Raw genomic sequence first — 24,401 nt, 5'->3', positions numbered from 1 at the left:
TAAAAATTCTGGGAGTTGAAGTCCACGAGTCATCATAGAGCCAAGGTTGCCTACCCCTGGTCTAGACATTGATATTTGAACATAATCTTTTTAACATTTATATTTGTGTTTTACTACACTTGGTGAAATGCCATATGCTAAATAAATAAATGTACTGCGACTGTTATGTTGCAGCTCCAAGAATTTCCGCTAAACAAAACATGATCAGCTGGGAATTCTGAAACGAAGTTTGCTGACTAAACCTTGTCTGAAAAAACCCTTCCAAAACAACAGCTTATATATGATGAATTACATTTTATTCGCAAGCTGGGTATACTACATATTATCCAAACGAACAAGTGAGAAAGAAAAACAGTTTTAAAAGATAGGAATCCGTTTTGCAAGTCCCTTGGAGATGAGAAAGTTCTAACCGAGTTGCGTTTTCCGGTAATAATTTTTTCAGTTTCTGTAGAAAGTGCAGAAAGATACCGAATATGCTACTTTATACAATTAAGCTGTAAATCTTACCAATTAAGGTCACTTTCATTTTCTCATGGAAGCGCTTTTAAAAAATCACACGAGCAAACAAACACAGTCCAGCCAAGCTGGCAATTTGCAGACTGATTAGTTCAGTACAAGAAAAGAACTACATTTATTTAATGCAATTTGAACAAACTGTTTTGCCTATATTACATGTAATTAACCGTCTCCCATCTCCCACTCCTGTTGACCGGTCTCCGCCGATACTAAAACGGCAGATTTCCAGCGGCTGGCAACGCTTGCCCGATTCCAGCATGGCGGCGCTCCTCAAAGCGCTTCCCCTTCCCTCTGCTGCTCGCAGGTCTAGGCTAGACTTTCCCAGACCTCACTTCCGCTTGTGCAGCAGCCATTTTGTCTTTCCGTTGATCCCGCTGCCCGAGCTTCTTCCTCCCGCCCGTCGCCGCGGACCGCGAAACTCCAGTTCCACCTCCTGGGGCCCGATTCCTTCTGGACCCGATGCTTCGGTTTTTTCTTTATTTTAACCCTTCCCCTATTTCCCGTTTTCCCCTTGCTTTTCCCTTCGCTCGCTCCGAGTGGTCTCCTTTCTAACACCTGTGACAAGAGACACCACCCACCCACCCACCCGCGACGCCTGCTTATCTTCTCCGGAGAGTTCTCTCGCGTCTCCTCCGCTGGGAACCCAAGGGCTCAAACCCCACCACCACCACCACCACCACCCGACACAGAGCTGGACCCGCAGCTGGACCCTCCTTTCAGCGGCTGAAGTGCCCCCTCGTCAGCAGAGGAGGGGGCGTCCGTCGGCCGCCACTCGCCCTCCCCGCCCGCCATGTCGAGCGAGGAGAGCTACTTGGCCATCCTGCGCTACTTGACCAACGAGCGTGAGCCTTACGCGCCGGGCACCGAGGGCAACGTGAAGCGCAAGATCCGCAAGGCCGCCGCCTGCTATGTGGTGCGCGGCGGGACCCTCTACTACCAGCGCCGGCAGCGGGACCAGCAGCGCTTCGCCGAGCTCGAAGTGGTGCTGCAGGCCGAACGTCGCGGCCGCCTCATCCGGGCAGCCCACCTGGAAACGGACGGCTCCCACCGGACCCGCTTGCAGACTTGGCAGCGCCTCTCCAGGCGCTATTGGTGGCGAGGTGAGGAAAGGCGCTTCGGTGGGTGGGGATGGGAGGAGGAAGAGGGGCTCCCTGCCTGACCGGTCTCGGCGGGGCGGGGTTGGGGGGAGCGCTGGGCAAGCACGCTGGCTGGCTGGGTGCTCGGAGGTGCCTCGCAGCGGCGCCGGTAACAAGCGCGACTTAACTCGCCCCACCTCTGGTCTGGAGCGCCGCCTTCGTTCGGCCGAGGCGCTCTCTTTCGAAGCTGCTAAAAACGCCGGCGGAGGGAGTTGCGTTGCAAAGTTGCCAAAGATGAATGTCCCTGGGAATGGGCTTAGGCTGGAAGAACGCCAGTTCAATTCACCGGCTGCCTTCCCCTGGATAACTTAACCGCGGTTAATCGTTGTAAAACGAAGCCCGTTTTCTGCATTTTGCATGACGCGTGTTGGAACGGTCAGATAAAACAGCATTTCCCAACCTTAGGAACTTGAAGATGCGTGGACTTCAACTCCCAGAATTCCCCAGCCAGCTATGCTGGCTGGGGAATTCTGGGAGTTGAAGTCCACGCATCTTCAAGTTCCTAAGGTTGGGAAACGCTGAGATAAAACATTTTAGAGCCTCGTTTGGTCAACAAATTAGGTTCAAAGACTTTTGGATTAAGTTATACGTTTGATGTGCCTTGACTCTACAGGGAATGCTTGTCGATGTAAAAAAAGTTCCTTTTGAACCCATATATTGAGCCCATGTGAACTATAATCTCCAAACAAACGGCAGTGATTTTTTTAAAAAAATCCCCAAAATTGTATAAAATAAGGGGTTTCTAAATTTTAAGCATATTTTCTTTTTGTAATAGCCTTCAATCAATGCACAGCGGACATGCAATTTCAAATTTGATATAGCACTAATCGAGGGGGCTCTTTTAGATAAGTTAGCTTACTACAGACAGAAGGCAAGTTATGTTTTCTGTGAATTATTAAATATCGCTTTTAATGGAACAGACTTGTTTTGCATAATTATGGATTTCAGGATAGAAAGTCTACAGTGATGATGTGAATAGCCACAGCATTCTATTTAAGGAGAACAGAAAATATGACTTGTAAATTATCCTCTCTGCTTTGTTTCTCAATACTATGCCATAAGTGTGGAAAACTATTTTGTGCATTTATGGAAATTATAGGAGTCCTGGCTTGACAGGAAGATTTGAAAATAAGCAAAAGCATTGACTTTGATTTAATCTGTCTCCATGCATCTAAATAAAAGATAAAGGATGAGTGTTTTCAAATAACTGCCCAATATTGAAAAAATAATTCGAATATATCTATGCATGAATAAAACAATACATACAAAAAGGTTTTATGTTTTTTTAGGTATCCTGAAGCAAGTTAAAGATTACATTAAAGAATGTAGCAAATGCCAGGAAAAATTAGATCGTTCTAGATCGTTGTCAGACCCTTCTGAAATGTTGGAAGAACTAGGATTAGATGCAATATCTCATGAAGACAGTAATGAAACAGATGATGAAATAAATAATTCCACATCACTGCCAGCAGCATCACCAAAACCAGTGAAAAAGAAACCAATAGCCAAGCATGAACTTGTATTTGTAAGTAAATGTTCGTATAGAATTGGCATGGAAATTTATTTTACATTTTTACATTTATACTGTAAACTGTTTTTATACATAGCAGCTTTATGGTCCTTAATTTGTTTTGCTTGTTTTAGTTGTAATGGTATGGGCTGTCTTTTTTGATGCCAGGTTGACAGTAAAGGTCTTGTGAAACAATCTTCTCCAAAACATTCTCAAACAATTTTGAATCAGTTGAACGAACAGCGTCTTTCTAGTCAGTTCTGTGATGTTACCTTGCTGATTGAGGGAGAAGTGTACAAGGCACACAAATCTATTTTGGCAGCCAACAGTGAATACTTCAGAGAACTTTTTATTGAAAAGGGAGCTGTTTCCAGCCATGAAGCAGTAGTAGATCTTTCAGGTAATGTATCATAATATCAATGGGTTTATTAAACATGCAGATTTTTAAAAGGCAAATCAATCAAATATATAAAATACATTAGACTATGCTGTCAAGTTTTCCTGATGCTTGGATTTTTTTTATTTGTTGTGCTTTTTGTTTAATATGATAGGAAGCTAATTTGTATAATGTCCCCCCCCCCCCCGATTTATTTATTTAGTGAATTTATGTCCTATCTTTCAAAATAAAAAAGGACCTAATCTACAATAGTGTATTTATGAATACACCACATTTAAATATAACTAAAATGATTTTTATGTTATAATGTTAAATACATAATTACATCATAGCAGCTTATGACATAAGTGAAAAGCACTGAAGCAAATGTTTACTTAAAACAGATAAGGAATGAATGTATTTCTATGCAGAGGATTCTTGAGATGTGTGACAGCTATTGAAAAGACCCTGTTTTCAGTATTCATCAGGGTGGCAGGCTTCTGTTTTTATAAAATAAATGGTGAGGGTCTATTCTTTTATCAAAGCTTTCTAATTTTGTTTATTTGTTTTGTGTGTGTACATGCAGGATTTCGGAAGGCCAGTTTCCTCCCTTTGCTAGAATTTGCATACACTTCAGAATTAATTTTTGATTTTTGTAACATGGCAGCTGTAGCTGAGCTAGCTCAGCATCTTCTCATGACAGAGGTCTTGGAAATCTGTGAAAATGTACACAAACAGATGGAAGATAAACAAATCACTGTATACCAGAAAGGAGATGTTCAAATAGTAGAGGTAGCTCAAACTATTTCAGAGCAGAATGAAAATGAAGCTAATCCTGTTGCCAGCACCGAGGAAGCAATGTCTACCGAAGATCCAGTAGCAACTGTGAATGGTACAGCTTCAAATACCGAGGCAGAAGAGATGACTGTATCTGAAACTGCATTGCAAAGTGTTTCAGAGCCTCTTGTGAAGAATCCTCCTGAGCTCCCGGTGCATACTCCTGCTTTGGAAACAACAGAGAATGAAGAGAAAGCCCCAGTGATGGAATGTGCCACAAATCAAACTATAACTGTGGAGCAAACTGAGCCTTCAGTAGCAGAGCAAGTTGTTGTTAGTACTCAGGCTGAAAATGAAGCTGATAAAAATATAAATGGAGATCAAAATGTGAACAGTGAACATAATGTGAGCAGCGAAACAAATGCAGAAGTTGCTGCTGAGGATTCCCAGGAAGGACTTAAGCGAAAACGTGGTAGGCCTTGTAAAATGCAGGATATTCCACAGTCACAATCAGAGACCACAACTTTTAGTCAAGACGATACTTATAAAAGCAAGCTTCGCCAGCGATCTGTTAGTGAGGGTGGCTATATTCGACTGCACAAAGGTACTGAGAAAAAACTACAGAACAGAAAGCCAACCCCCAAATCAGCTATTCAGCAGGTATAAATTCTCAAGCTCTACTTTTTCAAAAAGTTTGTGCGGGGGGGACAGGATTATCTATAAAAATCTTGAAGTTGTAAAAAATTTACAATACTTTTTTCCTTTCTGGCAAGCCCACAAAGTGATAATATACTGAGATTTTAAAGAACCTAAAAACCATATGTACTGTATATCAGCTGTACAACAAAATGATTTTAATTTTCCACTTAATAAATTTACATAGCAATGACCTGTAGCTATAGCTGATTGGAATAGGGACAGATGTTACCTCAAGAGAGGTAGCTGGGTGATATTATTAATTAAATTTGTGTGCCACCCACTTCTCAATAACTATTGGCAGCTGACAACAATCAAACAAAAGAAAAGATGGCAAGTGGGACAGATCAGATAGAATAAAGCAAGAGTTCTCACTCCTTCAGTGAAGGTCTAGTTAAAGAGCTAGGTCAGGGATAGGCAACCTTGGCGCTTTTATGACTCGTGGACTTCAACTCCCAGAATTCCTGAGCCAGCCACGCTGAGGGAAAACGGAGAGGTTTCCAAGCTGAGCCATGGAATCAAATGCAGATACAAATGCATTTAAAAATTTATTGAGGCTGATCGAATATTTCTGCTTCCCTATCCCTTAGATAGAACTAATAAGATATTTTTACCAATTATGAGATTATACTGCATGTTATAGTAAGGGGCATGATTTGGCTGGACTGGTGGACTGGGAAGCTAAATAGGGTCGTGACTGAGTGGAATTTGGATGGGAGATTTTCAGGAAAGATCAGAGCCGTAAGCTACATTGCACTATTTTTTTAAAATATCACACGAAAGTAATGGCAACTAACTTCTATATATTATGTTCATTAAGTCACTAGGAGTTAACTCAAAAAAGATTGGCTTTTCTGATCGGTATGTTGCTTCTCTGCAGGTAATATGTTTGAGTTGTTGGTTTTTCTGTTTTCTGTGCAACTAATATTAATTTTAAATATCAATTTTTTAATCAGGTTGCAATGAAGCTAGTGCAAAGAGGCAAGAAGATGAAGCAACCCAAAAGAGAGATTATAGAACATAATGAGGCAGAAGCTCAACACAAATGCAGTGAATGTGGGATGGTTTTCCAGAGACGTTATGCTCTTATAATGCACACACTGAAGCATGAAAGGACGAAAAATTATAAATGCCCAGTAAGCACTTGGTAAAATGTACTATGAGTAAAGATTCCTATAATAGCGTTAATATTTTTTATTTATTTTTATTTATTTATTTTAATCCCATTTATATCCCGCCCTTCTCCAAAGACTCAGGGCTGCTTACAATCTAAGCACAAATCAAATGTGCTTAGCAATAATATATAATAATATATAATATATTCTTTGAATGACAAGTTTCTCTGATGGAGTTTATTTAACCTGACAATAGTTCTTGAACATACATTTCAATTCTTATTTCATAATGATCAAGATCCATGGTTTGAAATATTATATTGCAAGTGGAGTAATCATTTCCATATCTGGGAAATGTAAATAGAGTTGAGTAGACACATCTGGCATTCCAGATTTCCCACAGCTAAATGTTAAATCTTTTATCTTTGGATTGATAAAGGTAAAGGTAAAGGTTCCCCCGCACATGCGTGCTAGTCGTTTCCGACTCTAGGGGCCGGTGCTCATCTCCGTTTCAAAGCCGAAGAGCCAGCGCTTGTCCGAGGACGTCTCCGTGGTCATGTGGCCGGCATGACTAGACGCCAGAGGCGCACAGAACGCTGTTACCTTCCCACCGCAGTGGTCCCTATTTTTCTACTTGCATTTTTACGTGCTTTCAAACTGCTAGGTTGGCAGAAGCTGGGACGAGTAACAGGCGCTCACTCTGTTACGCGGCACTCGGGATTCGACCCGCCAAACTGCCGACCTTCTGATCGACAAGCTCGGCGTCCTAACCCACTGAGCCACCGCGTCCCTTTGGATTGATACATACACACTATAGTTTCATCTGAATGTGAATACACATACGCACACACACACATCCCTATATCCCTATTTTTTTTTAATAAGCTTTCTCACAAGATGTCAAATATTTGTTTCCTTAGCTGTGCAAAAAAGAGTTCCAGTACGGTGCTTCACTGCGAGCTCACCTTGTTCGGCATACCCAAAAAAATGAAGTGACTGTTGCAACTGCTAATATAGAAGAAGGTGGTGTTGCCAGGAAGGGAAGAACTAAACGAGAATTTATCTGTGATATTTGTGGAAGAAGTTTGCCTAAACTCTATTCTTTGCGAATCCATATGTTGAAACACACAGGTGTAAAGCCACATGCATGTAAGGTAAAAAAAACAAAACTTTTCTTCACTGTAATATTAATGCACTTTCTGTGGTAGAAAGTAAGTTTTGAAATTCCTTTCCTTTGAGGTCCAATCTGTTTCCTCATGAATTTCAGGAGAGCAGTTAACATCTGTTGTTTTAATCTACTGCAGGCAAAGGGCATACTGTGATAAAAGTCTGACATTGACAAGTGCATGATTTTGCATATTTCTGGATAGTTCTAATATTATTAATGCTGTTTATATTGTAAGTAGGCTTATATATTTTTGAGAGGGCTATTTTTAATCTATGAAATTATTTTGATTATTAGTCTCCCAGACTCTTCAGGTATGGAAAACATTGTCAGTTTATTGCAATCATAGATTTTTCCATTGTAGTCTGTTCCTAACCTGGTCCTTTAGGTCTTCCAACAGTGCACATATTACTGCTACAACTGAGTCGATCCAACTTGCTGATCCTCTCTTTTCCTTTTTTCCCCATCTTTCCCAGCATCAGAGTATTTTCAAAGTGCTAGGTTTTTGCATAATGTATCTGAAGTAGGACATTTACATTATAGTTATTTGATTCATCAGATTGCCCAATCAAACTATATCTGGATGGTCAATAACAACAGAAAATAACACCAAAAAAGGATAATTTATATCTCAAGTGCTCTGGATTGATTTGTTCAGCAATCCATTTATTTGTTTTCTTGACTGTGCATGGTGTTCTCAAGCATTTTCTCCAACACTAAAGTTACAAAGAGTTGATACTTTTTCTATCCAACTTCCTTGAATCCCACTACCATTGTCTTCTGCAAAGTATGAGTGATGTCTTTGCCATTGTAAGTACAGTGATCTGCCTACAATAACTTTTTATATTACTGGTGCCCAATACAGGTGGCTGCTTGCTTTTGCTGTGCAGCTAGAATGACCTTTACAACTTGGAAATTCTGCTGGAAAATATACTTTAGCATACCCACCAGGGTCTTTGCTCATTCCTGCCAGGAACACCCTTTCTCCCATCATAGTGAAGCAGCAAACAGGACTTGTGAGCGAAAGGACAGCATGCAGCCAGATAAATAAAATAAGCATCTCTCCAGCAAAGTAATCTAGTTACCCCAAGGCTTTGCAAAATCCAGATGACCACTAGATGGGAGCAAAAAGTGGGTGGTTTTGATGCCTTTACTGTCACTGAGTGGTTGTATGGATTTTTTGCAAGTCAGATCTAACAGTCCTAAAGAATGCTAGCACTAGGGGGGGAAATGTCAGATGCTTATGGATCATGCAGATTCAGTGACGCTTTCTTCATCTTAGTGTATTGCGATTCACCTTGAAAGACAATACTATTTTTGTGATGTTGTTCTTTAACAGATTTGTGGAAAGTCATTTACCTACAAACATGGTTTAAAGATGCATCTTGTGTTGCATGAGGCACAAAAGCAGTTTAAGTGTGAATTGTGTGACAAGTCCTTTGTCACAAAAAGAAGCCTTCAGGAGCATGTAAGCATTCACACAGGTAAATGACATATTATTAATGCCAGAAATAAAAGGACTATAATGTCACTTCTCAATCTAATGGATTTCTTATTTCACTTTATTTCTATAATTTTATACATCCAAAAAAATTACACAAGGTTGGTTCTGTGTAGTAAATAAGATTTAACCATCAGTGTGGCCAAGATGCCAATCAATGGGAATTATATGGGCGGTTTTTTAAGACTAGAAATCAGTTCGCTGGACTGGCTGGCTTCTTCACTTGCTATTTCCAGGACTGAATGCTCAGTTGGGTTGGGCAACTAACCTGTATGGGACCAATATTCCATTCTTCATTCTGAACTTCTACAGAAGCTCTGCTTCCTGTTGAAACCTCCAAACAAGCTCAAAGAGAATGTATCAAATATAGAGCCAGTTTTCAGGAATGTACAGCCACATTCTTCAGTAAGGAAGTGAAGCATTCTACACATCTTTGAGTAGAGTCTTTAAAGTCAGCCTTTTTATGCTCTATATCTGACTGTTTTTAATCTGTGTGTGAAAAATAATTTCATACTGAATATTATCATTAATATATTTTACTTCATATATTATTTGGGAATAGGAAACAGCCATAGTAATTACGAATAGTGGCATAATGGTGTCATAAAAGTAAGAAGATTAAGATTTGTCAGGGGAATTAATAATGAGGAGGAGGGTTGGATTATTTATTTGAGTTTTAGAAAGCATTTACATGTGTTAAGAGAATTAATGGATTGTGAATATTTTGTCTCCTATCAAAAATCAAGGGACAGTTACATCTTTTTGCCAGGTTGTCATCAGATGTCAGCTCCAAGTATCTTTCGGAAGTTGCATGTGGTTTTTAGTTTGCCTAGCCATATATTACAGATACTTTTATCATTTTCAGGAGAATCAAAATACTTCTGTTCACACTGTGGAAAATCTTTTCATAGAGCTTCAGGACTTAGTAAACATTTAAAGAAACACCAGCCCAAACCTGAAATCCGTGGCTATCAATGCAACCAGTAAGTATAATTAAAAGGTTTGAAAGTAGCTTGGCTAATCTTGGTGGGTAATAAGTGATTTATCTATTTTATTCTTGATGAAAGCAAAAATTACTTAAATATTAGTTGAATTCTTACAAAATTTCTCAGAACTTTGAAATAATTTATAGTAAGCAGTCTTTACATTACTATCTTAATTAAATTTTTATTAGGTATTTTTAGAATACCATGTTTCCCCAAAAACAAGACCCAGTCTAATTTTATTTTATTTTATTATTGATTTTATTATTTTATTTTATTTTTTGCCTCCAAAAGAGGCACCAGGTCTTATTTTCAGGGGGTATCTTTTCCAAGGTCTCAACTCACAGTGGCGGCACCAACAGCCCTGCCCAGACAGCCCACTTCTTCTGCAGCAGAAGGAAATGCCTCTGCATCTGAGAATGGACTTCGGGATTGACGTGTGTAGCACCCTCCAATCTCCATTTCACCGTCAGAGGCCTTTCTGAAAGGCCTCTGACGGTGAAATGCAGGCTGGGAGGTAATCCGGAGCTTCATTCTCACCTGCAGAGACATTTCCTGAAGGCCTCTGATGGTGAAATGCAGGCTGGAAGGCGCCATAGAAGAAGTGGGCCAGCGAGGCGAGGCAGGTGTCAATTCATGGGACGCCTAGCTGTGACGGTAAGAAGGTATGGGGCGTGTGGGGCAGCTCTAGCTTGATTTTTAGGCATGCGCCTTGCCTCAAAACTAGGGCTTATTTTGGGGTAGGGCTTATATTAGGGCAACCCCCAAAATCAAGCTAGGGCTTATTTTAGGGGTAGGTCTTACTTTCGAGGTAATATGGTAGGACTTAAGAAATTAAATTGTAGCATTGTTCAGGGTTCCAGATAGCCATGATCTGAATCTACCTTCTCAGCATTCTTATTAGGCTGTTTTGGCTGCAATTTTTGCCTCTTAAAAACATTCTAATTTCTTTATTCTTCTTATTGCTTTCTTATAACAGGAGCTCAGCTTTAGTCTTTTCAGCACTCTCCATACAAATTCACTCTCTAGAAGGAATTTCTAAAGGGAATCCTCTTGTTTAAGATTTCAGCCAACCATATTTTTATTATAAGTAGTTTCAAGTACAGTATTTTGCTCTCATCCCATATTTTGGGTTCATATTGACACTAAGCATTGTATAGCTTTTGGGTGAATTTAGTGCTCAGTGAGCTAGGTATCTTTTTACTTGAATGGATAAGTTCTCCATTAGATTTCTTTAATTTTTGTAATTCTTCAGTGTCCTTGAATCTGAGGACCCAATTGTTGGGGGCAATAAGCTGACTTTGTAAAAATGCCGCTGGGGGGGGGGGAAGCCCTAATAAGCAGGCATATACATAGAATGAAGGCTATTGCTAAGCACATTGATTTGTGCTTCTTAGATTGTAAGATGCCCTGAGTCTTCGGAGAAGGGCGGGATATAAATGGGATTTTTTTAAAAAAACATACCAATGCACCTTGTTTTACTCCCCTTTGGGATCCTTAAAATTGGTTTGCTTATTTTCACTTTGTGCTCTTGCTCATTAAAATTGTATGAATCTTATTTTTCCATTGCATAGCGCACAGAAATAGTAGTTTATTCTGAAGATAACAAATTGAAACCATTCTTTATTTTATAAATGTTATTTATTCCAGAGAAAAGTAGCAATATTGCTTGTAGAATAGTCTTGAAAACAGTTCTAGAAAGTTAATTAATTTAGAATTATCCCTTTTTTCATAATCTGACAGAGGATTAACTATTTTGTAGCATAGGCAAATTGTTTCATATTTTTATAGGGATTGTTTTCAGATATGAAGCAATATTAATGCATGTATACATATGGCTGCACTGCAATAATCTTTCCCTTTTTTCTTTACTAAGGACTATATACATGTACTCTATATTCATCACAAATCTAATTTCAGGTGTGAGAAAAGTTTCTATGAACCTCGGGATCTCCGCCAGCATATGAACAAACATCTTGGAGTGAAACCTTTTCAATGTCAATTTTGTGGGAAATGCTATAGTTGGAAGAAGGATTGGTATTCTCATGTAAAGTCACATTCTGTTACTGATCCATACAGGTAAACAAGCTGAATACTTTTAGCGGCAAGTACTGAGATTTAAAAGAAAGCTTCTATGTAACCTGTAATTTTGCTTATGTTATGGGATAACTTTTAAATTCAAACTGTTATATTGAATCATAACCAATGGTTATTGGAAAAAAGCTCACTTTATTTTGCCTCAATATTTTGTTTTGAATCTTTTTATTTAGGCAGTCTATTTACCAATTTATTCAATTCCAGCAACGTCTACCAGAGTTTATATCACTGTATAAACTTGATTTGTTTGTTTGTAGATTTTGACATTCAGTATCAAGCTTTTGAATTATTAAGAACTTTTCATAAGGCAGAACTCTTTGCAAACCAAAAAATTAAAAAGAGGATGTAAATATACAAGCTATAAGGCAACATAGGAATTTCACAAGACTCTAGTTCTACTATTTCACTTTTGCTAGCACATTGGAGAGCTATTTTTTAAACTACAACAGCTTTCCTCTACAAACACTCCAGTAGTTATTACTTATTTAAAACATTTTGACTAAAATGTTTAGTAAAGTTAGCTATCATGGAATATAAGAACAGGTTATATTCTTATTTTCCTTGAGGTTTTTCCACAGGTTGGAATATAGTAAAATATACTTATTTATGCTTCAGTTGACTTTCAAAATGGCTTAGGTTTGTTTTTCCATAAAATCCAATATTAGACTCTCCTATTTGAGCAGGGTGTTGGACTAGAAGACCACCAAGGTCTCTTCCAATTCTGTTATTCTGTTAAAATTTCATAATGTATTAAAACCAGAAGATACCAATAAAAGAATAAAAAATTAAAAGTAGAAATTTCTCTCTTTAACATTGTAAGCCACCCGATCATTTGAAGTTGGACAGCCTGTAACTAAGAAAACCAATCAATAAATAGTTTTTAGAATTTAGGAAATTAATATCATCTTATTTATTCTTATTAGTAACTAGTGAGAATGTTACCTTGGTGTTTTGTAGCAAAAAGGAAAAACAGTTGATATAGTAAGCTTTTATCTATAAGTGCAGTTGGTAAACTGAAAAAAGTGGCTTAGACAAAGTAGTTGAGGTAACTAGAGGATTTAGTCTCTTGATTTCAACTACTCTTAAAAATAAAATAAATTAGAAATTCCTTCCTATATTGGCTTTCCATAAGAAAACATTCTTGATCTCTAAACTTTTCTGTTTAATTTATGTAACTGAAAAATGTGGTCTGTTGTCATCCAATTTTCATCATGCTTGCTTTCAAGGAACAAGAAAAAAGATCCATCTTGTGGAGTGAGAATATGGTATCAGTGGAAGCTGTGCACTGTTATTTGGGCAAAAAAAGTTCTAGTCAACAAAAATGCATAGAGCTATGGCTAGTTTGCTTCAGCAAGATGGTGCTGAAAAAGCAGTCTTTTTAATGAACTCTGCATAACTTATCTCTCCCAAACTTCAGTTGAGGACTATTGCCATTGGAACTGAGAAAAGAACTCAAAAGGGTGTTCCTGAGTCGTAAACATTATTGCTGAGACAAGATGAAACTATATTGCTGTATACCTGAGCAGGAATTTTCTATTGTTTTATTTAAAGTATGCTATCTAATACTGCATCCTTAATTACTGTATTTAGATATGGTTATAGAGAGGTTTTTTTTAAAAAAAAACTCATTTATAGATAGATAAAGGGCCTCATTGTCTCTCTGAGCCTTCAAGAAAATATTAGCTTTTTATTACTAGTTCCCTACTTTCACTTGTCCTTACTTTCAGAAATGGTAAGCATCTTAACATTTTTTATCGCATAGTCTATTCAAATATACTAGATTAGCATTTAAAAGGTGGGGATTTTTTTATACTTGTACTTTATCAAGCTGTTATTCTTTGTGTGTTTAGATGCAATGTGTGTGGCAAAGAGTTCTATGAAAAAGCTTTGTACAGGAGGCATGTTAAAAAAGCCACTCATGGGAAGAAGGGAAGAGCAAAACAAAATTTGGAACGTATTTGTGAACATTGTGGGAGAAAATTTACCCAGCTTCGGGAGTACAGAAGACATATGAACAACCATGAAGGTAAATGAAACAAGACTGATTTTTAAAACTATCACCTTTCTGAAAGATATTCAAGATAATATATTTATTACAGTCAGAGACCACCTGTGAAACAAAGTGTGAGACAGCAAATAAAAATCACAATTACACTCAATAAAACTAGTGGTAAAGGAGTGATTATTTTACAATAAAAGTAAAACTTAGTCACATTAAGAGAAATAAGAGCATATTGGTTAGATAATAGCAACTGTAAATAAAAGGGATCTATGTAGTCTACAAATCTGAGTAGATGGGGTATTATTAACTTAAACTGGATATCTTTGTAACAGAAACAGTATAAAAGGCATGGGTTATTGCAGGGGTAGGCAACCTTGGCTCTTTTATAAGTCGACTTCAATTCCCAGAATTCCTGAGCCAGGAATTCTGGGATTTGAAGTCCACGAGTCATAAAAAAGCCAAGGTTGCCTACTCCTGGGTTAATGTTTCAAGGAACTCTTCACCACAGGGACAAAGTCTTTGTTCAAATGTGATATCCTGTAGTTTTCCTCTGGGAACAGCTGTTGGGAGATCACTAATTCTTACCAAGGATAGGGTGCTTCTGAAATTGGGAGCAGCTATTTAGCTTGAAAAAGACAAATGAGTGTCCCAAAACACGCCTCTGGGTATCGCAGCCAGATCTAATTAGGCTTCCATATCTCTGATGTATGTTCTAGAAGCTGCCCCTGCAACTTCATATCCAGTGGTGGGATTCAAATATGTGAACAGCTGGTTCTCTGTGTGGATGCCGCTTCTGGAAGTCCATTCTGTGCCTGGGCAACAACAAATTAGCTACCGGTTCTGCCAAAGTGCGAACTGGCTGAATCCCACCACTGTTCATATCCCATCATCAGGATTGCATTAAGTGAGAAACCACAGCATTTCAGTTTCTAATGCAATGGTTTATCCCAAGATGAAACATAGTCATCACTTCAAATAAGAGGTATTAAGTCCACAGGGGAAAATAATAAGTTTAACCAATGTTCAAAAATGTTTACAATAACTTTTGGTTTTCATTACACCAGCCTTAGAGAATAAAACCATATTCCCATCATGGGAACAAGTCATATATTCCTTAAAAAAATTGAATTACACCCTCTCTAAAGGAATGAAAGACATTCACAAAACTGGTATTTAATTTTAAACTTAGAAGGTTTTAAAGTTGACAGGAAAAAACAGATGCACCTAACTTTATGTGAAACCTGAATTGTCCCAATCTGTTAGGTCATTCAAGGAGAAATGCTCAGTTCCCCACTTTTAGGAAGTGGAGGCTGGAGCTACTGCTCTGCAGTGGCAATTCTCTGGAACAGTCCCCTTGTGAAGAAAAAATTGCCTCCTCTTTTCTGTGCCAGCCAACAAGATAGCAAGCTGCTGCTTGCCACAGTCCAGAAATACACAAATTGGGTAGAAATTTTTGGTGGAAAGAGTTCCTTTTCTCTATAGCTAAAGATGACAGATGTAATGTAGTCAAGACTTGGCACAGGTTAAGACAAGGATTCAATAAACAAACAACAAAACCAAGGGAGATGACAGACAAGGTGGACTAGAATCCAGACCTCTAAACACAGCCCGACAAGGTATATATGGCAGAGCTGAAGCTCTGACTCTACTTCCTCTGCCTCTTCCCATTTCTAATGAAAGACAAGTCCAGCAGGGTCATGACATGACATGAATTCATGTTGAATTCAAATATGTGTTCTACCTAGCTTGTTTAGTAATCTTTTTAACTTTTAACCTAATTGTTACTTTTTACCGCTACTTTCATTTGGCTTACTTTATGGTTTATTTTGTTTTAAATTGTTTTCTGTACTCTAAGACTTACTGTGAATACGTTTATTTTGAGGGGACCTTGGTGCTCTCTGCGTTTGGTTGTTTTCTTGCAGACATTTCATTATCCAAACTTGGTAACATCATCAGTGCTAGTCTGAAACATATTCATGTTTCTATCTCATATAAATCATTCAGAGCCAGTGGCAGCATGATGGATATGTATAAATGAGACCCTTATCTCCTGTTATTCTTTGGTAGATTTCGTTTCTGTGTGTCTATTTCTTTTTAATTTCTCTCTAGTTTTGATTTTACCATCTTTATCCTTTATTTTTGTTTATTGTATTTTTCCCATTTCAATGGCTTGCTTACTTATTTATTTAAGTATTTATTTTAAATGGTTTTAACTTGGATTAGGCAGTGTTTACATTTAATGATTAAATAATAAATATATGGCTTTATAAACATGGTTCCGCTTTGGCCATCCTGTATCTTTAGGAAAGGTGAAAGAGAGCTGAAACAGATAAGTTGAGTTTGCAATTGCCCTATTGTTTTCTTTCACTTTTGTATGGAAAAAATGGATGACAGACTCCTAGCCCTCCCCACAAATCTCATGTTTTACAAGATTAAACTTAATTTATAGAATCTGTGGAGAACAGAATCCAGTCCTTGCACCATATTAATTTCTGCATCTCTGACTTGAAGGCAAAGATAATTAGCTAATTACAAATTATGTATCTGAAAAAATATTAATATGTTGTATTTGAAGCTTGATATTGCCTTTTTATCTTTCTAAAACTAGTTTTTTAAATGATAATCACAACATGCAAATAGATGGGAAGTAATGCCATTTAACAAATATTTATTAACCCAAAATATCCTGGATTTAAAATTTCAAAGCAATGTCTCTATGCAAAATGACTATATAAAGGCTTATATTATAATGAACTTACTGACTGTGAGAAAATCCTATCTTAATCGTTTTTATACTAATGTTCAGACTTTTAAAGATTAGTAAATGCTTTCTTTCTCTTTCTGTTGAATAGGTGTTAAACCTTTTGAGTGTCTAACTTGTGGTGTTGCGTGGGCTGATGCACGTTCCTTAAAACGTCACGTAAGGTCACACACTGGAGAAAGACCTTATGTGTGTCCAGTATGCAATGAAGCCTACATAGATGCCCGTACCTTAAGAAAGCACATGACTAAATTTCATCGGGATTATGTCCCTTGTAAAATCATGCTGGAAAAGGACACACTTCAGTTTCATAATCAGGGGACTCAAGTCGAACATGCCATCAGTATTTTAACATCTGATGCGCCAGAACAAGAAACAGAGGTTTGTACTGAAGAGATCGAGACTGTAGTAATTACTGAAGAAACACTTGACACTGTTGCAGCGACTGAAGAGTGTTCAACAGTTTCTACTCTTTCTGACCAAAGCATCATGCAAGTTGTTAATTATGTATTAGCACAACAACAAGGACAGAAAGTGGCAGAGGTTACAGAAGCTATTCAAACAGTAGAAGTAGAAGTACAGCATGTTTCTGATCAAGACTGAATACAAAGATTAATGTAGAACCCTGGCAAAACGGCATTTAATTAACAAAATATTAACTGTTTGGCTGGACTTTTATAGTAATTTCAGGATCCTCTTCTGAGTTTTGTGGGGAAAAAACCATACATCTGTAATTAAAAAGTAAATTCACCTGATAAGTAATGGACTTGCCCTAAGACTACTGCACCAGATGTAAATGCTTAGTTTTTTTTAAAAAAAATAATCCTGTAAAATAAAACCATATATGTGATGGTGATAGTTACAATGTAATTTTTGACACAATTATTTTTTTGTTGAGCATTTAATATACCAAAGATTTGTGCCACACATTTTCAGATTGTAGCTGTATGAAATTCAAGGAAGAGTATGATCTACAAAAATTATGAATGTTATTAATGGAGATAAATATTGTCGTATAATATATTTATTTAGTCAAAATCTCTGCATAGTTTTCTTTTAAGTACAAAAACAGTCTGGATGGCATAGACTTTCTTACAGAACAAAGTTTCCATAAGAATCATTTCTATATTATTTTAAATTATAACCAAATGCATTTCTGCAGTAGGGCAGTCTGCATTAAATTATAGGCAGTTATAAGAGAGAAACTGGGCAGTATCAGCTAAGCACAAAACATCCTGCATTTTCGGTTTTGCTTTACCTATTCTGAAAAATACTTCCGGGATTACATGTTTTGAGATTAGCTAAAGTATTTGTATATATCATGTATAAACTGATAAAAATTGGTTCAGTTTAGGATGAACTAAATACAAATGCTGTATATAAGGAAAATTGGATTGCTTAAATTAATTTCTGTTCACCGTAAAGGTCCTAAGGTTTTAGCTTTCGTATTGTCCTGATGTTTATATAATATTCTGTTTTAAAATTTAAGTAATTATGTGGATTAAAGTTTGTGAAAAACAAACCAAAAATTACCTATTATAGTTAATGCACAACTTTGCAAATAATACCAAATAGTGGTATTGCATACAGTATGTAATGTTTTTATTAACTCAGTTATCCCTACCTGCCAATAAAATAGCTTCATGAGCAAAAAAGGGATATGGGCAAGTCCATGTACTCCATGTACCCTTAAAAATCTATCTGGTAATCCTCAACTTACAACAGTTCATTTAGTGACCATTCAAAGTTAACAATGGCAGTGAAAAAAAGTGACTTATGACCTTTTTCACACCTACAACCATTACAGCATCCCTGTTCTGACAAAGTCACGCTGGCAAGATAGAGGTTAGAGTCCATTTATTGCTCACTTGTCACAGTATCAAACAACCCATAAATAGTGCCAGTGAAGCTCCACCCTAGGCCTCAGTTTTCCTCTGTCTGAATTCCCCAGTTCCACAAACTAAGTCCTAGCCAACCCATGAGGCAAAGAGAGAAGTAACAGTACCCACAATACCAAGTCTGCAACGTTAAGTCCAGAGTTCCCAAAAAACAAGGCATGATCCAAAAGTCTGAAATCAGTCAATTCCAAAATCCACAAGCGAAGTCCAAAGTTCAGAACGAAGAAACATGATCCAGGGTTCACAGGGCAATATTCATGAAAGCCAAGAAGGTGCATATCAAACAAGTGTTCCCGACAAGCACACCTTCCTGCAGCATCTGGTACAATCATCCTTCCCCAGGTGTTCCTTGTGAGGAGAAGTAGGGCTGCTTCCTCGCAATCAACCTCTTTTGTACCTCCCTCTGCAATATTCTCCTGTTCTGACCTGGCTCCCCAAACACAACAGACACACCAAATTGTCTCTAACATTCCTTTATTTAGGAACGTCAGCAGTTTCACACAGCCGCCAAACAACGGAGCTTGCTCCCTTTTTCCCCTGTAGAGGTCTCCCAATACCCAGTTACTCTCAGTTTCACCACGCTTGCAGCTAATGGTATCTTGCTGCGGCGTCTCAGGGGATTGGGAGTGGGAGGCACGGTTCTTCAGTGGTTCTCCTCCTATCTCCTGGGACGTTCGCAGTCGGTGTTGACGGGGGGGCAGAGGTCGACCGTGAGGCCTCTCGCTTGTGGAGTCCCTCAGGGGTCGGTCCTCTCGCCCCTTCTGTTCAACATCTACATGAAGCCGCTGGGTGAGATCATTCGTGGTTTTGGAGTTGGGTATCATCAGTATGCTGATGATACCCAACTTTTCATTTCGACCCCAAACCACCCCAGTGATGCCCTCGACGTGATGTCCCGGTGCCTGGAGGCGGTCCGGGTCTGGATGGGGAGGAACAGGCTTCGTCTCAACCCCGACAAGACGGAGTGGCTGTGCGTACCGGCATCCCGGGATATTCAGGATATCCCACCCCTCATTATGGGGGGTGAGTCATTACCTCCTGTAGATAGGGCTCGCAACTTGGGAGTCCTCCTAGATTCACAGCTCTCTTTAGAAGACCATATTGTAGCTGTAACTAGGGGGGCGTTCGCCCAGGTTCGCCTGGTGCGCCAGTTGCGGCCCTATCTAGACCGGGATGCCTTGCGCACGGTCACTCATGCGCTCGTGACCTCTCGTCTTGATTACTGCTACGCTCTCTACATGGGGCTACCCTTGAAGACCACTCGGAGGCTCCAGCTGGCACAGAATGCAGCCGCGAGAGTTGTGTCGGGGGTCTCCCGATACTCCCGTGTTACACCTTTGCTCCGCGAGCTGCATTGGTTGCCAGTTGTCTTCCGGGTGAGGTTCAAGGTGTTGGTAATAACCTACAAAGCCCTCCATGGCATGGGTCCAGAATACCTTGGGGAGCACCTGCAGCCGGCGTCAACTTCCCTCCGCCCTGTACGCTCCCACAGAGAGGGCCTCCTCAGGGTGCCGCCGGTCAAAGAATGCCGACTGGTGGCCCCCAGGGGGAGAGCGTTCTCTGTGGGTGCACCGGACTTATGGAACCATCTTCCGGTAGAGCTCCGGATGGCGCCCGACCTCCGCTCCTTCCGGCGCGACCTTAAAACCCATCTCTTTAAGGAAGCGGGCCTGGCCTGATGGGATGGGGTGGGTTTGTTATTATGACTTTAATTTTAAATTTGTACTATTTGTACTATGGGCATTGTTTAATCATGTTTTAATAATTTTAACTTTTGTATTTGTCTTTTACGTATTGCCCTGTTAACCGCCCTGAGTCTCTTGAGAGAAGGGCGGTATATAAATTAAATAAATAAATAAATAAATAAATAAAAGTCCTTCAAGCAAGCTGGCTATTGTTTAACATATAACACACCCATGCTCAGAAGATGCTCCAACTTCCAGCGCCACAGGATCTGAAGAAAAAACTCTGGCAAAATTCCAAGGAGAAGTGTCAGGAGTTCCACACACAAGCGGTTGACCAGCAGGAAGACGAATAGTTGTCTGCCACACCTATTTGTCTCCACCCCTGCCTTTTATGCACAACTGATGGTGGGGCCTAATTAGCAGTGGTGACTCTTCTGCCCCAAAGACCACCCCATAGCCTCTGACTGTTCTCAGCTTCTGCCGTGCCCACACATCAGTTACTGGTCCCATGTGATCCTCCTCACCTGACTCACTTGCCTCAAGGCGTGGTGGTCTCAACCTTTCCATCTGAGACCTGGTGGATGGCCCAGGCTCTGCCTCTGTCCCTGGCTGTGACAGCTCCATTCCTTCATCAAAGCTTTCAGATGGTCCTGACGCTGAGCCCGGCACCCATTCCTGTGCTTCCTCATTTGAATCGGTCACTAAGTCCTCTGATGGCCGATAGGCCACATCACCTCTTCCACAGATTAGGTGGGGAAGGCAACTCTTCCTCATCAGAGGTGGTCTGCAGCTTGTCATCTCCGCTGGCCCTTTGCAGCTGCTCCACTCCTACAGGTGGTTCTCTAGTTGGCCACATCATCTCCCCCCCATTACTAGACAATCCTGGGACTGCCTGGTCATTAGCCCCTGGCCTCTCCACTCGTTTGGAGGGGACTGTCCTCCCTGTTGGGCAGTCCCAGTTCCAACTCCTCCTCCTCCTCTGAACCAGGATCCAACGAAGCAATGACAGTTCCCATGGTCGCATGATCAAAATTTAGAAGTTTGGCAATTGACTCATATTTATGATGGTTGCAGTGTCCCAGAGTCATGTGATCCCCTTTTGACTTTCTTACTAGCAAAGTCAATGGGGAAACCAGATTCACTTAACTGTGTTGCTAACTTAACAACTGCAGTGATTCACTTAGCAACTGTGGCAAGAGAGGCCCATCAGGCTGGTGTCCAGGTGCAGAGGCAATGACAGGTGGGAGGGGTCAAAATGAGAAGCCCCCACCCACCGCTGCCTGCCTGTTGCCCTCTCTGCTCAGAGCCTCTGGCAGCTTAAAAAAAAAACCCGCAGAGCACCGGCTTCCTTTTTTTCTTCCACCCTATCCTCTGTTACCTCTGCTCCTGGACTCCGACCTCACACTGAATGGGGAGTTGGCCTGCTGCCCTACACCAGGCTTCCACACCCTTCCTGCCCCATGCCAGGCTTTCCCTCGCCTGCAATCAGAAAAGCTGCGCCAGCCTTGCCGTTTGCCTGCTGTCCCACAGCACAGCCCATGTGATCGGCCATCATATGCTGCCCCCCAGAGAGCAACATCGCTGCTGCCTACATCCATCCGATTGGCTGGTGGCTAACTGTCCTGTGTGGCCAAAGCCCTGGAACAAGGGGGGGCTTAGCAAAAGGACCAGACCAAAGAGTACGAGGAGGAGGGTCAGGGAAAATGGGTGGGGGAAGGCCAGGTGAGGAACATTGGAGGCAAACGGGCAGAGGATCGAGGAGGCGTGGTCAAGGGTGGGAGCCTAAAGATCCCATTCCGTACTTACTTCTACCCTTTCTATGACCAGTTCATAATGTCCTTCTCCCTTTAAATTTATCATTCTTTTCCATCAACACGATTCAGGTCCAATTTTCTCTTTATTCCCCTTCATTTCAGCCCATTTGTGAACTTCCTAAATGGGTATCTGGCAATGTAGTCTTTAAATATCCTATCTTGCATAGAATAGGGTGAGAACATGGGGCAAAACTGGGTATCGGTTACCAAAATCTGCCTAAACTGACAGGATAATGTGTCCTTATCATTAGCAGGGAATGCTGCATAGTACATAGGCACTATTAAGTGTTCTAACCTACTTTATATTATTAAATGCATCTTGTTTGATTTTAATAAAAATAAGTGGATTGAAATACTATTGTAAAATTGTTAGTTAAGCTAAGCAGAGGTATATGGAAATAGTTTCCAGTTCAGTCATGATGCAATTAAGGCAATACTGTATGTTTTCTTTTTAAAGTACTTCTTAGCCCCTATTTATTGTAAGAAGTACAACCCAAGTAGGGTGAGGGGAAAAAAATTATTTGATCCCCTGCTGATTTTGTACGTTTGCTCACTGACAAAGAAATGATCAGTCCATAATTTTAATGGTAGGTTTATTTTAACAGTGAGAGACAGAATAAGCAAAAAAAAATAATAATCCAGAAATACACATTTCAAAAAAGATATAAATTGATTTGCATTTTAATGAGTGAAATAAGTATTTGATCTCTTTGCAAAACATGACTTAGTACTTGGTGGCAAAACCCTTGTTGGCAGTCACAGGTCAGACATTTCTTGTAGTTGGTTAGCAGGTTTGCACACATCTCAGGAGGGATTTTGTCCCACTCCTCTTTGCTGATCCTCTCCGAGTCATTACGATTTCGAGGCTGACGTTTGGCAGCTCAAACCATGAGCTCCCGCCACAGATTTTCTATGGGATTAATGTCTGGAGACTGGCTAGGCTACTCCAGGACCTTAATGTGCTTCTTCTTGAGCCACTCCTTTGTTGCCTTGACCATGTTTTGGGTCATTGTCATGCTGGAATACCCATTCATGACTCATTTTCAATGCCCTGGCTGAGGGAAGGAGGTTCTCACCCAAGATTTGACGGTCCATCGTCCCTTTGTTGCAGTGCAGTTGTCCTGTCCCCTTAGCAGAAAAACACCCTCAAAGCATAATGTTTCCAAATCCATGTTTGATGGTGGGGATGGTGTTCTTGGGGTCACAGGCAGCATTCCTCCTCCTCCAAACACGGTGAGATGAGTTGATGCCAAAGAGCTCGATTTGATCTCATCTGACCACACTTTCACCCAGTTCTCCTCTGAATCATTCAGATGTTCATTGGCAAACTTCAGATGGGCCTGTACATGTGGTTTCTTGAGCAGGGGGACCTTGCGGGTGCTGCAGGATTTCAGTCCTTCACGGAATAATGTGTTACCAATTGGGTTTTTTGTGTGTGTGTGACTATGGTCCCAGCTGCCTTGAGATCATTGACAAGATCATCCTGCGTAGTTCTGGGCTGATTCCTCACCATTCTCACCATGATTGAAACTCCATGAGGTGAAATCTTGCAGGGAGCCTCAGATCGAGAGAGATTGACAGTTATTTGTTTTTCTTCCATTTGTGAATAATCACACCAACTGTTGTCATCTTCTCACCAAACTGCTTAGCAATAGTCTTATAGCCCATTCCAGCCTTGTGTAAGTCTACAGTCTTGTCCCTGACATCCTTGGACAGCTCTTTGGTCTTGGCCATGGTGGAGAGTTTGGGATCTGATTGATTGATTGCTTCTATGGACAGATGTCTTTTATACAGGTAACAAGCTGAGATTAGGAGCACTCCCTTTAAGAGAGTACTCCTAATCTCAGTTCATGGCTCCCCTGGGAGCCAGAAATCTTGCTGATTGCTAGGAGATCAAATACTTATTTCACTCATTAAAATGCAAAACAATTTATAACTTTTTTGAAATGGGTTTTCCTGGATTTTTATTGTTATTATTCTGTTTCTCACTGTTAAAATAAAACCATTACCATTAAAATTATAGACTGATCATTTCTTTGTCAGTGGGCAAACGTACAAAATCAGTAAGGAATCAAATAATTTCCCCCCTCACTGTAATAGAGGGTAGGGGTGTACTTGTCAGCTGCCACCTTACGCTTGCTTATGTGCTTTGCTACCACGTAGTGACATTCTGATAGGAAATCTAGATTCGGATGCACTTTCTAGCTCTGCTAACAGATGGCTGCAGTGGTTCTTACTACCAGAAATGCATCTTGCTCTCTGAAATGCACAGATGTTTTCCAGAGCTATATGTACAAGAGGAGAAAGCATTTATGTGGAAAGTTTTTCAAGGAAGAATATTGTTGAAAAATACTGTCCAGTACTACTAG

General features: G+C 40.0%; 1 protein-coding gene across 1 annotated transcript; it reads left to right on the top strand.

Annotated features, from left to right (window-relative positions):
* Positions 1-44: 44 nt before the first annotated feature.
* ZBTB11 (zinc finger and BTB domain containing 11) lies at positions 45-18,288 on the top strand. The gene is made up of 11 exons (XM_083361971.1): positions 45-1,616; positions 2,942-3,177; positions 3,331-3,562; positions 4,125-4,975; positions 5,968-6,147; positions 7,047-7,280; positions 8,631-8,775; positions 9,658-9,775; positions 11,696-11,854; positions 13,723-13,898; positions 16,727-18,288. The coding sequence occupies exons 1-11, from the start codon at positions 1,307-1,309 to the stop codon at positions 17,236-17,238; spliced, it is 3,153 nt and encodes a 1,050-aa protein (XP_083218097.1). The 5' UTR covers positions 45-1,306; the 3' UTR covers positions 17,239-18,288.
* Positions 18,289-24,401: the final 6,113 nt, after the last annotated feature.

Source organism: Vipera ursinii (assembly GCF_947247035.1).
Source record: "Vipera ursinii genome assembly, chromosome: 4".
In the NCBI taxonomy this organism is placed as follows: Eukaryota; Metazoa; Chordata; class Lepidosauria; order Squamata; family Viperidae; genus Vipera; species Vipera ursinii.
Note: the sequence above shows the minus strand (reverse complement) of the source record. Positions and strands in the feature narration are given on the sequence as shown.